The sequence below is a fragment of the Aspergillus undulatus genome (genome assembly GCF_047715775.1).
Source record: "Aspergillus undulatus strain CBS 261.88 unplaced genomic scaffold BDV17scaffold_73, whole genome shotgun sequence".
NCBI classification, from domain to species: Eukaryota; Fungi; Ascomycota; class Eurotiomycetes; order Eurotiales; family Aspergillaceae; genus Aspergillus; species Aspergillus undulatus.
In genome coordinates this window covers 35618-49526 of record NW_027396677.1, presented here as the reverse complement: position 1 = coordinate 49526, position 13909 = coordinate 35618, and the positions used below count along the sequence as shown (strand labels likewise).

At 52.6% G+C, this 13909-nt stretch overlaps 6 protein-coding genes across 6 annotated transcripts; all 6 read right to left on the bottom strand.

The window, feature by feature from the left end:
• Nucleotides 1–265: 265 nt before the first annotated feature.
• BDV17DRAFT_295685 (acyl transferase/acyl hydrolase/lysophospholipase) lies at nucleotides 266–2129 on the bottom strand (the record flags this gene model as incomplete). Its single annotated transcript, XM_073763116.1, has 6 exons — nucleotides 266–550; nucleotides 616–1006; nucleotides 1076–1442; nucleotides 1593–1772; nucleotides 1840–1995; nucleotides 2045–2129. 6 exons carry the CDS (start codon nucleotides 2127–2129, stop codon nucleotides 266–268), a joined length of 1464 nt encoding a protein of 487 aa, XP_073610990.1.
• Nucleotides 2130–2168: 39 nt separating this feature from the next.
• BDV17DRAFT_295684 (beta-ketoacyl [acyl carrier protein] synthase domain-containing protein) lies at nucleotides 2169–2918 on the bottom strand (the record flags this gene model as incomplete). Its single annotated transcript, XM_073763115.1, has 1 exon — nucleotides 2169–2918. The coding sequence occupies one exon, from the start codon at nucleotides 2916–2918 to the stop codon at nucleotides 2169–2171; it is 750 nt and encodes a 249-aa protein (XP_073610989.1).
• Nucleotides 2919–3064: 146 nt separating this feature from the next.
• BDV17DRAFT_295683 (uncharacterized protein) lies at nucleotides 3065–3364 on the bottom strand (the record flags this gene model as incomplete). The annotated part of the gene is made up of 1 exon (XM_073763114.1): nucleotides 3065–3364. The coding sequence occupies one exon, from the start codon at nucleotides 3362–3364 to the stop codon at nucleotides 3065–3067; it is 300 nt and encodes a 99-aa protein (XP_073610988.1).
• Nucleotides 3365–4398: 1034 nt separating this feature from the next.
• On the bottom strand, nucleotides 4399–6106 carry BDV17DRAFT_284892 (MFS transporter; the record flags this gene model as incomplete). The annotated part of the gene is made up of 3 exons (XM_073760612.1): nucleotides 4399–5299; nucleotides 5362–5857; nucleotides 5929–6106. 3 exons carry the CDS (start codon nucleotides 6104–6106, stop codon nucleotides 4399–4401), a joined length of 1575 nt encoding a protein of 524 aa, XP_073610987.1.
• A 1068-nt stretch (nucleotides 6107–7174) lies between these two features.
• On the bottom strand, nucleotides 7175–9000 carry sxa2 (putative pheromone processing carboxypeptidase (Sxa2); the record flags this gene model as incomplete). The annotated part of the gene is made up of 4 exons (XM_073764217.1): nucleotides 7175–8073; nucleotides 8139–8365; nucleotides 8425–8707; nucleotides 8802–9000. 4 exons carry the CDS (start codon nucleotides 8998–9000, stop codon nucleotides 7175–7177), a joined length of 1608 nt encoding a protein of 535 aa, XP_073610986.1.
• Nucleotides 9001–9947: 947 nt separating this feature from the next.
• Nucleotides 9948–12328, bottom strand: BDV17DRAFT_284890 (uncharacterized protein; the record flags this gene model as incomplete). The annotated part of the gene is made up of 14 exons (XM_073760611.1): nucleotides 9948–10180; nucleotides 10251–10288; nucleotides 10323–10329; nucleotides 10392–10443; nucleotides 10474–10510; nucleotides 10561–10677; nucleotides 10743–10950; nucleotides 11003–11025; nucleotides 11085–11406; nucleotides 11474–11537; nucleotides 11587–11692; nucleotides 11762–11786; nucleotides 11826–12009; nucleotides 12041–12328. 14 exons carry the CDS (start codon nucleotides 12326–12328, stop codon nucleotides 9948–9950), a joined length of 1704 nt encoding a protein of 567 aa, XP_073610985.1.
• Nucleotides 12329–13909: the final 1581 nt, after the last annotated feature.

The following is a 13909-nucleotide window of genomic DNA, read 5'->3' as shown; positions in this document are numbered from 1 at the left end:
GCGGGTGAGGATTGTACCATTCCCCCAAATACTTTGTACAAGACTGTTCCGCGTAGAGCGTCTGTGTTCGGCTCGTTGTGAAGGAGGTGGGACGCACGCGCCCATGTGTCTTCGTCTTTCTCGATCTCTGCACTTCCCCCGTTGAGCGTGGAGATGGCACTGACAGTGCCGCTGCCATGAACGACCAGCCGGTCACTTTGGTTGTTCCTATCACTGAACCGGATCTCAAAGTGCCATCTGCCTTCTTTCCTTCCATTTGATAGTGTCAGCTTGGAGGCGCTTTGATATCCAGGTCTTGGACGACAATCTTGCCCAAGACATCAAAACCAGCCCTGCTTGTCCCATCCTCATTTTGAAGTAGATGGACAGCATGTGCAGCCATTTCGAGGTATACAGCGACAGGGCAAATCGGCGTTCCCACCACGGTATGCCCGTCTGTGAGTTCCTGATATCGGGCGTTGCGCGTGTCAATCGTGAAGGTGAGGGTTGGGTTGGGATTTGAATTTGACATTGAGTTGTCTCGAACAATAAATGGGAAATCTGTAACGCTCTGGTGGTAATGAGGATATGTACCAGATTCTCCGGTCTCGTGGCCCCCCGCAAAAGAGCTAGGACCGACACCGCTGCTATCCAGCAGTGGTGATTCCTTTCAAATTGATAAGGCGGCAGCTCGACGGAGCGCCCCTGCTCTTTGAAGGACCTCCCCCGGTGGCGCCGGTGGAATGGCCGGAACTGCGCGTTCGCCGTGCCCGTTCTCCAGAGGGTCACAGTGGCCTCGGCCAGGGAGCGCCGTGGGTCTATACCGCTGATAGGGATAAAGGTATGCTCATCCTTATGCGGGACAGCGAGCGCATTCTGTGCCATGGCCACAACGGGTTCCCCGACGCCGGCTTCGAGGAATGTACATGGGGTGCCCAGGCGGGCTACAATGAGCTGGATAGCGTCGCCGAAGTAGACAGGTCCGCGGGTGTTGCGCGCAATGATGTTGGCCTCGGACAGTGACTCTCTGGCCGACTGATTGACATGACCATTGACTTCACCATGACTTTTGTTTCATTGGTGACACGACTCGAACAGCAGTGTTGGAGCTTCAAGGGGGATGGAGGCTGATAAAGCCGCACACTCGTCCACGATAGGATCTGCCATGCAACAATGGTACGCATGCATGCCCTTCAGCATTTTGAAGCGAAGCTTGTTCTGTGGGGAGGGGGTGGGCAATGACTGGGATTTCCGTTTATGAGCTTGCAGGTATGCGGCGAGCACTTCTATGTCTTTTGTGTTTCCCGCGACAACGTAGTTGTTTGGGCCATTGTAGCATGCGATCTCGACCTCTGTCTCCGAATGCGTGTCGAGGAATGGCTGGAGGTGCTGTTCTGGGGTTTTGTTCGTTGCGACCAGGTCTGTGTCGGTGCCCCAGAGCTTTTGGATCATGGATGCGCGGCCTGTCGAAGAACATTGTAGTTAGTAGCTATGGCAATGGGGGGCGCCAATTCGATCTGAATTGGCTTTACTGTATAGAGATGCGTTAGAGTGAGGTCGATATAAGAGAACTAATTTTTGAAGGATCACATACCCTGTCACAAGCTTCATACCAGCTTCGAGCGAGAGAGACTCCGAAACAGTCAAGGCCGCCCATTCGCCAAAGGAGTGACCACAGACCGTCTGAGGGGTGACTCCAGAGTCAATCCACGACATGGCAGAGGCGTACTGCAGAGAGGGCCGCATGACGGACAAGGAGATCGTTGTGTCCGTCGCCTTCCCCATTGGCATTACTATGGATTCCAGAGAGCACCGCTGGAACAGGGCTGGGTAGCCCGAGAGAATGCATGGCACTCTCACACTCGTGTAGGCGTGAGCGGAACAATGAAGGCGAGTCATAGAAAGACTTAGCTGACGGGGTGGTACTTCCGTTCTGACCGCTGAACAGCAGTACGACGGGCTTCGAGACGGCCACGCGGGTCTCTGGGTTGTGAAGCTGGGACTGTAGATCATCCACTTCTTTCGTTAGTGAACGGGTGCGGGGTGCTAGGTCAATGTTACTTACTGGATGTTGCTGTTGTGCTGAATATATGCTGGAACCGTCGACTCTTCTTTGTTGCAAAGGCAAAGGCTAGCTGGGGTAGGGTCATGTTGGTGTGGCTCTCGCCGATAAAGTCCGCCAATTTGTCTCAGTACTCCAGCACACTGGTTTTCGAAGCAGCCAAGATGGATATGGGCCACGCAGATACCTCGGCGGATGCAGATTTCGCGATAGGGGGCCGGCAAGGTGGAGGAGCAACGAGAGCAGCAGCGTTACTGCCCGACGCACCGTAACTGCTCACCAGGGCCAGATGCAAATTGCCATGAATATTCCACTCCCTGAGTGACCTTGAAATGGCCATGCGGTCTGGTTCGAGAGGCGAGATGCCCGGATTCAACTTCTCGAATTGCACCTGTGCAGGGATCCTGCCATGCTTCATCATGAGCAGCACCTTGATCAGTGAGATGGCACCCGACGCCGCCTCGGTATGGCCAATATTAGCCTTCACCGGGCCGATGTGAAGAACAGACTGCCTGTTTCGCCCACCCACGACCTGTCTGATGGCTTCCATCTCGACGGGATCCCCGGCTCGCGTGCCTGTCCCATGTGCCTCGACGTAGGAGACGTTGCTGGGACAGATCCGTGCACGCGTCAGCACTTCTCGGAACAGCGCCGTTTGGCTTTCGAGCACTGGATTTGTTATGCTGGTATTGTTGATGTTCTGGAGGAGTACACCCTGAATCTCATCCCCGTCCTCAAGTGCCCTGCGCAGCGGCTTGAGGACAACAATGCCCACGGCCTCACCACGACAATACCCGTCTGCCTTTGCGTCGAATGTCTTGCAGGCGCCGCTCGGGCTGAGGAAGCCGCCCGTGCGCAGGGCGTCGAACAGAGCCATGTTCGCGATCAAGTTGGCGCCACCTGCGACGGCTTGCGTGCACCCGCCCACTTGTATAGCACGACAGGCCTGGTGAATGGCTACCATTGACGAGGAACAGGCGGTGTCAACTGTATGCGAGGGCCCAGTCCAGCCAAAATAGTGGCTTAACCGGCCGGCGACAAAGGAGCGCAGCATTCCGCTTCCTGTACAGGGCGATGGCGGATGCGAGGCCAGATTGAGCATGTAATCTGGGGAAGCCATGCCGAGAAGCAGCCCGTCGTTGTTGAACTACCCTCGTGTGTCTCTAGTGCGGCATCGGCCAAGCCGGCGGCCTCGAGCGCTTGGTAGGTGGTTTCGAGGAGCAGGCGCTGGTGCGGGTCTAGGGCTGATGCTTCGCGCTTGGACTTGTCGAAGAACTTGTGGTCGAAGGCTTGAATGCCACCAGGCAGCAAATTGGCCCACATCTTGCCCTTCTGTGCTTCTTTCCCTGCTGCGTCGGGCAACTTACAAAACAAGCCCTGGTATATCTGGTATATCCAACTCATATACCTCGGCCCTGTACTGCCGGGCCAGTGAGCGGCGTCCTCTGTGGGAGACGCCGGGCGATACCAACTAATCAGATCACCGGTAAAGTATACTCTGGATTGAGGGCAAAGTGGACTGGATGGACGTGCCCAGGGACCAGCTACAGCTGATGTTCACGCGGTGCAGCAATGTACCAACAATGACATTTTTGGCGGCGAGGAACTGGCGTTACTGGAGACGACGGAGGACCTCGGGGTGGCGCGCGAGCTGGACTTTTCAGAGTGGTTGGACTTGTAGTACATAAGGAATGATGAAGTCCCTATAATCGCTGGTGGCTAGACCTAGTTTTAATATGTCTTCCACCAATTTAAACGCCCCTCTGTGAGCTATAATCATTTAATCTTCGTGCATCAAGGCACTCTGCTCTTCATCGACTTCGAAAGACTGCTGTTGTTGGTGTGGAACATCTGGCCGAGAACGCACAACTTTCTCTTGAGGCTTTGGACGGCTTTGATCGTGCAGGAAAATCAATACAGTCTATTTTATTGACGTCTGGCTGGAGATAAGATGCCTTACTGAAGGCCACTGTCAGGGCTTAACCGGACTTGATTACACCCTGTATCCAAGCAGATCCCTGCAGTCCTCTGTAGCCTAGAGCTACTGAACAGATATCCCCGATCCTTCTAGCGCTTGATCTCCAATCCCCGAGTAGTCTGAGGTGAAGCTCTCTCCTGGGAACGGGTCAATCCTTATGAGTGGATCGTCCATGCTAGCGCTATCCCCAGATCACATCGATCTCATTTCCACTGGTCCTGGCCAACTTTAAATAACTATCTACCGTGTTGAATGCTAGCGGTAGTTTGATTGCTTCTGTATTAATGGGGTTACACAATATGTGCTTGTGAACGTGTAAGTCAAAAAGGCCTACTGCCTGCTAGACATGAATAGATAGTTCTGTTCAATAAAAGAGCAATCAAGGGCCATCAACCTTCTTCCCCTCAGCCCTCTCAACCCTCTCAACTCTAGCCTTATCTCCCTCAATCACAACTGCCACCTCTTCTAGAGAAACACCCCTCGTCTCCGGATAAAGCAACCAGATAATCCCCGTTTCCGCCGCAAGGATCACCACATACACTAGATAATACCGCCACCCCAGATCCTCCAGCCCAATCGGGTTCACAAACTGATTGAAGCCTGTCCCGCCCTTATTCGACAGCTGCATGATCGCAATCCCCTTGGACCGCTGAAGGAAGGGGAACACCTCGCTCACGTAAAGATACTGCAGCGGCATCATGAGGTTATAGAAGGCATAGTAGATAAAGATCAATGCTACAACAGCGGTTGCTGCAGCGGTATTCCCGTTTTCGCCATTTGCGTCCGTCGAGTTCGTGAATACAGCCGAAGCAGCAGTCCAGCACGAGAATATCACACACATACTGACAAACCCGACAAGAAGCTGCGTTCTCCTCGGCAGGTAATTCGTACCTAGACTCGCGGCCGCAGCGCCCGTGACGAGATTCCAGCAGCTGAGCCCGACATTGATCTGGTTCTGCGTTAAGCGCTCGTTGATCCCAATTGTCGAAAGCACCTTGGCGAGGTAGTAGCTGACGAGGCCGTTCCCTGCCCATTGCGAGAAGAGCCCGACGCTGAAGGCGACTGTCACGCGGCGGAGGTTGGCCCTTGTGCTGAAGAGCTCGCGCCAGGGCGACGAGGAGGCTTCTTTTTCCTGGCGTAGGGTTTCGCGGATCTGCAGGAACTCTGCGGCTACGAAGGTCGACGAGGGGTCGCCTTCGCCGTGATATTGCGTTAGGATGCGCAAGGCTTCGTCGTGGCGGTCGCGCGAGATGAGCCAGCGGGGGGATTCGGGGACGAACCTGATATTATCCATGCCATTAATCAGTCACAGCCAGGCAAACAGGTAGCATGAGGTACGCACCAGATAAAAATAACCTGCAGCAAACTTGGCAAGATCTGAAACAGCGTTGGCAGTCTCCAACTCCACTCATTCGGCCAGTTGAACGTCCCTAGCGTCGTCCCAGCCGCCAACACCGAGCCAACATACCACGAGACCTGAAAGCAACCAACCATAACCGCGCGCTCCTTGGGATAACAGAGCTCCGTCAACAGCTGCGCCGCACCAGAAAGGGCTATGGCCAGCCCAAAACCAATAATCACACGCGACGCGATCAGCATTCCCAGATTCGCAGCGGCTGTCTGGATCACGACCCCGACTACCACGATGGAGGAGCCGAAGATGACGCTGAATTTCCGGCCCCAGCGGTCGTTGCAGAGCGGGATTGCGGGCACTGCGGCGACGGACCCGATTGAGATTGCAGCGGACACAAGGCCCAGTGTTGCGCTGCTGGGGTGGTTGAAGTGGACTTGCCATCTGTCGACGGCTTGGAGGCCGTTGAGGACGCTGCCGTCGAAGCCTAAGTGGACGCTTGTCGTTAGAAGTTGTAGACAGATTTAGAGTCAGAGGATGGGATATGATATGACATGCCTGTGGTGATCTCGACACCGAGGGCAGAAGGCATGAGGAACATGTAGAGGCGGCGGAGGTTCTCTTTGCGATACCAGGGTGTTTGGTCCTCGGCAAGAAGACGAGATACTTCAGATGTCGCTGCGATCTCATTGACCTTGACATCGCCCTTCGCTGTTGCCGCTGTTCTTTTTGGCATGATGGCGTTTCCTGGAGTAGCGGCTTACACTGTTCCGGTAAGTAGTCAAAGTAAGGAGTAAGGGCTATTTGAGGTATATCAACTTGATACCCCGCATTTTGACTTTATCCCAAGGTGCTAATCCCCACGGGGTGATACCCCTTCGGTCTGTCGACTGTTATTGGCGGGAAATATCCATGACGGTTCAAGGATGCTCGGCGGGTTGCAGGTCAAATCAAGAGCAAGGCCTAAGTGTGCCCCGGTATATTGAAGGGGGGCAGATTTAGGCTATTTCTTAGGGTATCGACCCCGGTCACGACGACTGCATTCAGGGACTTGACTGAACTTATATGCTTTTCCTTGAACCTCGAAAGACTACTCGGTCTTTGTACATACCTAGGTACCTAGGTTTACCCTATACTCACATGCAGTCTTCTGCAATCGGCCTTAAGTAAGCAAGAGACACTATATATTTGGCACAGGAGTATTCAGATATCATTTGCATAGTCCCCAGGGTGATGAATTTTGTTTAGAGTTCAGTCGTTTGATGGAACAAAGTTTCATTCACCACCTTGTCATAGGTCTCGAATTCGGATACTTCCATGCATAAGGGCATTGGCCATCCAAGAAAATGGCGAAACTTCTCGGACTTGCAGTACGCAACCACAAGTTGGAAAACTATATTGGTGCCCGTGGTCTGTCTGGTACACCAAGACTTGCTCCATCAAACTTGGAAGGTAGAGGCCAGCATCGTTATACTTCGCGAACTCTCGATGATGCGTACGACTTCCGGCCAGTCCGTCTTAGCGTTCGCTGAGTATGCCCGGTCATAATGACGCCTCAAAGCAAGGCCTAGACGGCTACTCAAAGACATGATGATTCTCTTAAGGACGTTAGTTCCCCATGATTGTATCAGATCTACTCAAGACCACTTCTTACCTACCGACCATCACTTATTCTTCTGCATCGTTACTACTGCTCGACAAAATGCATTTTCGCCCTGTTCTCCTCGTGGCGGCTACTATGCTCGTCCGCTTGGAAATTTGAATGCCAACCGTCTGTGGCAAAGCAAAGCAAAGAAAAAACCCCTTATATCTCCTCCGTCCTTCCCAACAGCCACTCCAAATGCCGATACGCAACTCTAGCCTGGTACTGAGGCTGCATATGCCCGCTCTGATAAGTCTGCATCCACATCAACCCCCGCTCAAAGTGCTGCACACCCATAACGCCCTGTCCAACATCCCAGTCAACCCCATTCTCCGCGAGGACCTCCGCATTCGCCAGATCCGGCAGCTCAATTTCAACGGCCTTGCTCGGCCGCTCCCGGAACCCTAACTCGCCGTTCCATGTCATATTCTGGATCGCCAATAACGTGCCGTTCGTCATAATGACCATGTCGTAGTCGCCGTTGCTGATGAGAACTCTGTTCGTCGCCTCAATTATCTGCGGGAGGACTTTCTCGATTGGGTTCGCCGAGAGATCACCCTCTTGTTCTGGGCCACCGCTGCCGCCGTCGCCGATGAAGACGGCGTTGTTGGAGCACTGGGACCAGGATACGTTTGTCGGGGCGTGGATGGCGCGCTTCACGTCGGGCCGGTCAAAGTACACGCTTGCGCCGGCAGGCTGGTAGGATAGGATCGTGGGGAAGGCGAGCACGTCCCAGAGAAGAGGGCACATGATGTTTACTTCGTAGATGTCGAAGCAGGAATTTATCCGTAGGGCTTCGTTGAAGATGATGTCGAAGACGTCGCAGGCGGCGTCGGAGGTGTAGTTGAAGAATTTTGGGGGTTGGACGCCCAAGGGTGGGAAGGTGAGGTATTCGTCAAGGAAGTCCTTGTAGCCGCAGGATTCGTGGAGGGCTGCTAGCTCGTCCAGGAAGGATTGGTTGAAGTTGAACAGATTGGCGTTTTCGAGGACGAAGGGGACTGCGGGGGCTTCTTCTTGGATATAGTCGTGCTGGCCGATGCAGGGGTCGTAGACTAGTGCTCCTGTTTGGGTGCATGGTTAGCTTGTTGTAAGGTGGCCTACTACAAGGGTAGGGAAGAAGGCTTACCAGACAGGTCGTAGTATTCCTTGTCGTCTTGGTCGAGTAGTGCGGCGGAGACGTAGGGGACATAGCGGCCAGCGTAGCTCTCGCCTGTGACGTAAATCTTGAAGTTCTTGATGCCGAAGAGATCTTCGAAATTCTTGAAGAACTTGACGAAATCTGCAGCAATCTCTTCTTGAGAGGTTGCAGTCACCTCGCCGATGGCGAAACCCGTGCCGACGGGTTGTTCGACCCTGCGGTATCATGCTTTAGTAACTAATCCATACAGGTGCAAGCGTCTGGTGCGGCATACCACAGCATGTTGGTCAGGTTTACCCAAGCGTAAGGATTCTCGGCAGGGGCATAGGTCCCCGGCTGCCAGAGGAAGCGTCCATTCTCCTGGAAGAACCCAGCAAGCGAACTGCATCCCGGGCCGCCATTGAGCCAGATGGTAAGCTCATCGGACGGCTCGCCGAGTTTAGGCTGAAATGCGAAGAAAAGCGCCCTGCTGGTGTCGTTCTTCTCAATCGGGATTAAACCCGAGTACAGCTCGCCGACGTCAAAGTGTACGTCAGGCAGACTTTCGACAAGATACGCTGTGTTCCGTGTTAGCAAGGTGGTATCGGTTCTCATTTGCGCTCGGGTGTGCTGCTTATTTGAATAGGAGGAGGTGGAAGGGCAATCACTCACGGGCAGTGTCATCAGTTAAAAACCGAAAATCGTCTGTCGACGACCGCTTCGCGTGCAACAAGGCAGAGTCAGAATAAGCCGCGCGCATATTGAGCCGGTCACGGGCCTTTTGGGCGAACGGGCCATGGTTTGCAGCCAACACATTGTCGGCGCTGGAGGTGATGGCCAGAGTGGCAGCCGTGAGAAGCGTAATATGCATTCTGAGAAATTCGCAGACACGCCTGACATGCAGCACATCATTTTTTAAAGGGGGGGCAACATTTATATAGCCAAACCGTGCGGGGGCTCAATGCAATCGACTAGACCAGGTACGACGATTACGGCCAAAGACGATGGCGCATTAAAAAGCCCTGATAACGAGGTTACACCCAGCTGGGGCTGAAGCAAATCAGATTAGAGTGCTCAATTGACTGTGGGGTAATTGCATGCAAGCTAGGCGCAGTCCGATGTTACTAAATGTGATAAGCAAAGCCAAGCAAGGCTTGTGTGCTTTGGAGATAACCGAGCAATATCCGGGCGAATTGATGAAGTTCCACTCGTGCAAGATATCTAACATGCCAAATGCTCCAAAAGCGCACCAAATCTCAGGAATGAAAACATATAGCAACCAGGATTTGCATGTGGTTACCAACCATACTACCATGTGGCCTAAACACGGCCAGAAGTTCCTAGACTTTCGTCAACATTGGCTTCTAGAAGCCCGGCTGATTTTTATAAGCAGAAAGTCAACATACTTTAAGAAGAGTCGAATAGGAATACGCGGCCATCTGTCAGGATTGCATTCAGAGTTGCCGGATTTACTTGCACATGGTGAGCCTTTGATAAGTCACGAAATGCCACTCGCAACGGTTGTGCTCTCCAAATCGTAGCTATGAATGTATGCCCTGGTCAGATCCAAAAAGAAGTAGTCGACAGCCTAGGATATGAAACGCGTTCTTGGAAACTTCTACGATCACAAATGCCCTTGGTCTGCCTCAATCGTGACAGACATTATCCCTAGTCTTAAGCTGACGGTGCCACTCGTCTCCCTACCCCGTCCCAAAAACAACATCCTCCCTCCTCTCCGACAGCTGAACAACCAGCCTCTCAACCGCCCCATCCCCCGTCCATCTCCCCTCAACCAGAGTATCAAACGGTGCGTGTACCTCAAAAGCTCCCCGTCCACTGCCTTGGCCAAGCAGGCAACAGCCGGATCTGGGAATGGTTCCGCGCAAAGGTCTGGATGAGCATCTCCTGTAACCCAATTGCAGCGCTGCCGTAATGATTAATGTCCGGCGACCAGTCATATTTGGGGCCCTTTGAACGCGGGGAAGCGGTAGCTGGTGCTGTCGGAGAGTCGGTCGGTGTTGATGTTTTGGGCGGCGATGGTGAGGCCCAGGCTGCGAGTTCGGTAGGGTCAGTGTCGAGACGAGCATAGGAAGGGCGAGGGGGCCTTTTGTTGATACTCACGAAAGGCGGCGTACAGAGCAGTGGGCTCGGAGTTGACCCTTTTGAGAGTAGTTGACTGCTGGTGCAATGCACTGGAGGGCTTTTTTGGCCATGATCCTGTCAGCCCAAGTACCATCTGGGTGTGATAGCGTAAAGGCTTACTCGTTGCTCCAGGGCACGGCCGCAGCGGTGTCTCCGGAAGTCTTGACAGATACTCCTCATAGTATGTCTCATTGCCCTAGACAAGTTCCGCGTCCGTCAGAAGAAGATCCGTGATGGTCCTCCGTAACCCTGTAATCGTCAAAGTGCTTTATAGGTTTCGCCTCCAGACCCTGGGTGCAGGATGAGCGATCCGTTGGCATCTAGTCCGTTCCGCTTCTGATAGTACTCATCAAAGAATCCAACTTGGTACTCGACAAACGGGATATACTCATCGATATCCATATTGCTGTAGAGGTTCGCGTGGAGAACCATGTCAGCAAACGAGCAAACTCGTTTGCTGTGCCAACCTACCAGTCCAGGTACTCGCCGAAGCAGATGCCCGGGGGAAACAGAGCCGTGCGTGGCCCTTCACCATTAAAGTGCTTGGTGTCGTATTCATATACATTCGGAAGCCCAGTGTTGTCAATCTGTTCCGAGGTCAGCCCAATCCCCAAGCCAAGATACACTTGCCCGAGCTTCCGGCTAGTCGGGGTGATGTCCTTGTAGAAGTCTAGCCTCTCTGCATACTTGTCTGTTAGTTATATAACTGTCCATTCGGCGTAAACATTTACGACGGAGGATACCCCAATCGCCACTTCTTAAGAGCGGCCAGTAAAGCAGGCGCTGCTTCTGGGCAGTGGAAGTCCCTCTGACCACTTTCTGTAATCTGGAATCCACGCGTCGCCGCTTGGAGTGAGCACTGGATCGAACGTGAATAGGCCGCCGTTGAACTTGGTCGGGTATTTGCCCTTTGCATTGCAGGACCTAATGTACCTGAAGTACTGATAGTTTTTGCCAACCTGGAAGCCTGCGTCAGTGGAGGACGCATTGGGATTGATGACAATATGGGGCCAGTCCCAGAAGGACCTCCACCACGAGACTGTATCACTTTGGTCAGTATCGCTCAGTGCTTTCGCAGAATCAACTAGGTCAGAAACCCAGCCGTCAACATCTGCCATTTGCTGTTGGTCCGACGCTATGTACAGTTGGTAGGACTTGGACAGCTTTTCGGGCACGAGGTTTTAAGACGTAAAATTAGTGACCTGGTATTTTGCTGTCTGTAGTTGCTCCCTGACGGAGCTGGGGAGAATCCACGAAGATGCCAAACTACAACGTTGAGCAGCCGTGGGGTCTGAAAGATGGGCATACCACTTACAGTATTGTTGCTCATAGGATTAAAGAACAACTCCCGGTCTGCGTCTGAGAGATTCTGCCCAGCGATCTGGAAATCATAAAGAGGCGTATCCCAATTATGGTGATAGCTAAGGACACCACCAGAGGCGAAGGAAGTATTATCGGGATATTGCCATGGCAGGGGAGTTGCAGTTGACTAAATTGTGGCCCATGAAGTTTGCCCTGTACCCAGGATTAGCCTCAGATCGTATCAGGTCTTACGCTGTTCATTTTCTTGAATTTGACGACCCCTTGTCCTCCGCGACTCAAACGAGGCAGTCAGATTCAGCAGCACGTTGCTAGTAACGTCCACATGTGCACCTGACGTTTCCATATCAACCCAGGACTTCAAATTGGTATTATCATCCCCGCGCAAGGTCATATATCCAGCATTAAGGTGCAGCCTCTGCTCAAATATACGGATTGGTGAGTCGCACGCGACCGAACTCTAGGAGAAAGTTATTCTCGTCAAAGGCACCGCTATGGGCGATATACAATAGGATTTCACCTGGCCAATTGTTAGTAAACGCCCTTTGAATGCTGGAGTAGAGTATAGTAGCATCCTCGGCCCAAACGTTTAACCCAACGCTTCCGCCGCCTAGTGGCACCGAGTCAGCAGAGTTCTCGCTCTGTGTAGTCCAGATGGTGTCATACCGAGAAAGTAGGATGATGCTCTGCCCGCATTGGGCAAGAAGCAATACTGCTGTCCACAATATTTTGCGCATGATCATCGCTCCGAGACTCAGTCACCCTGCTGGCTTGGCTGGAGATTATTTGAACAGAGAGGAAGAGGGCCCTTTTAATGCTCATATAGGTTGTCACAGACTGGGTACTATGCAGCGTAGGGACAGAAACAAGCAAGCCGATGGACAGATGATATTGCCATCCTGGGAAATAGGCGGATTGAGGATTCCGTCGGGCAATTACACGCGTCATTTTGCCTGACGCGGTGTAGGTCATACCCTATCTACAGCTAGTTGTCATTGAGCCTGCAGAAGGCCTGTATACTGGGGTAATATGTCGGGTACTAGAGTAAATAAATAGGACGTTTGATCTGTAGCGAAGGGAGAAGACCTTCACTCTGATGTGTACGGCGTCTGCAGCAGTCAGTTCCCTGTCAATCGGTGCTCTTTGACCCGAACACTGTTGTCCTTTTAAATTTACTCTGGTATGGGCTTCATCTACGCATTTTGGCACTCTACACGCAGTACGTAGCTGAAGCTTTGACACTGAAATAGCTACGAGCCGTGAGTTCCGCACCTCGGGCCAAACCTAGTGATACTCAATAGACCGGATAGACAGTAATGCAGACTTTACATTAACTAACGATTCTCTGAGCAGATTGTCCCTCATCCATTCGCAATACGCTTGCATTCTGACCGTTCGACCCCCTAAAAGCGTACGTGTAGATACCCACTATCACAGCTGAGCGATAACAACAGCCGTATCATGTCCCTCAACAGCGACCGTCAACTGATCGGTATAACACCCCAGATTCTCTCCCGTCCAAGCATCCATAAACCGATACGGTCCCCTGGTAAGTGGCGGGATCTCCCCAAATAACGCCGTCCTATTCGCAGTCGCACTGCCCGGACTGAAAAGTGCCACAAATGTTCCCTGTCGGCTCTCGCCAACCCAGTACTCGGCAGGGAAGCTGGAATTGAACGTCCAGTTCGGATTTGTACCCCATTTGTACGGGGGTCGCTGGTTTCTCGTACACTGGGTCTTGGTTGAAGGCGATGAGACGAGAGTTCGCGAGAATTTGGACTTGTTCGTCGCTTAGCAAAGTTAGACTTGCTTGCGCTGACGATGAGGGGTGATTTCGTAAGGGCCCAGAGGTCAAAAGTGCGTTTGCTCTTCAGCGAGTGTGAGACCGATTGTTTCCCGCATCGCTGAATCTTGAGCTGAACTTGTTGTATCGAGAGCACCACAGGAAGGGTCCCTGTGGATAGTAGCCGGGGAACCCCGGAGATCGGGGGTCAAGGGATAGGGCCCAAGGTCTATCCCGCCGGACATCGCGGTCCAACGGACCCTTCAGGTCCAAAGCTAGATCATGGACTACGTTGTTAGAGGCTTAGTGCATACGGGGTTCAAGTGTAACTAAGACGGACCCTACCTAGCTAATCGGCTGGTATATGGGCCTCGTATGGTATATTCCCGAAAAGGGGCCGACCATGTTGGCCATTGCATAATGCTTATACATTCGACCGCTAATAATAATCAAAGGTGGACTTCAGACTCCTTTAAGGCTTATGTTGCGGTAATGGGCTTTTTGTATCTGCTAATGACATTACCACTTCAGCTAT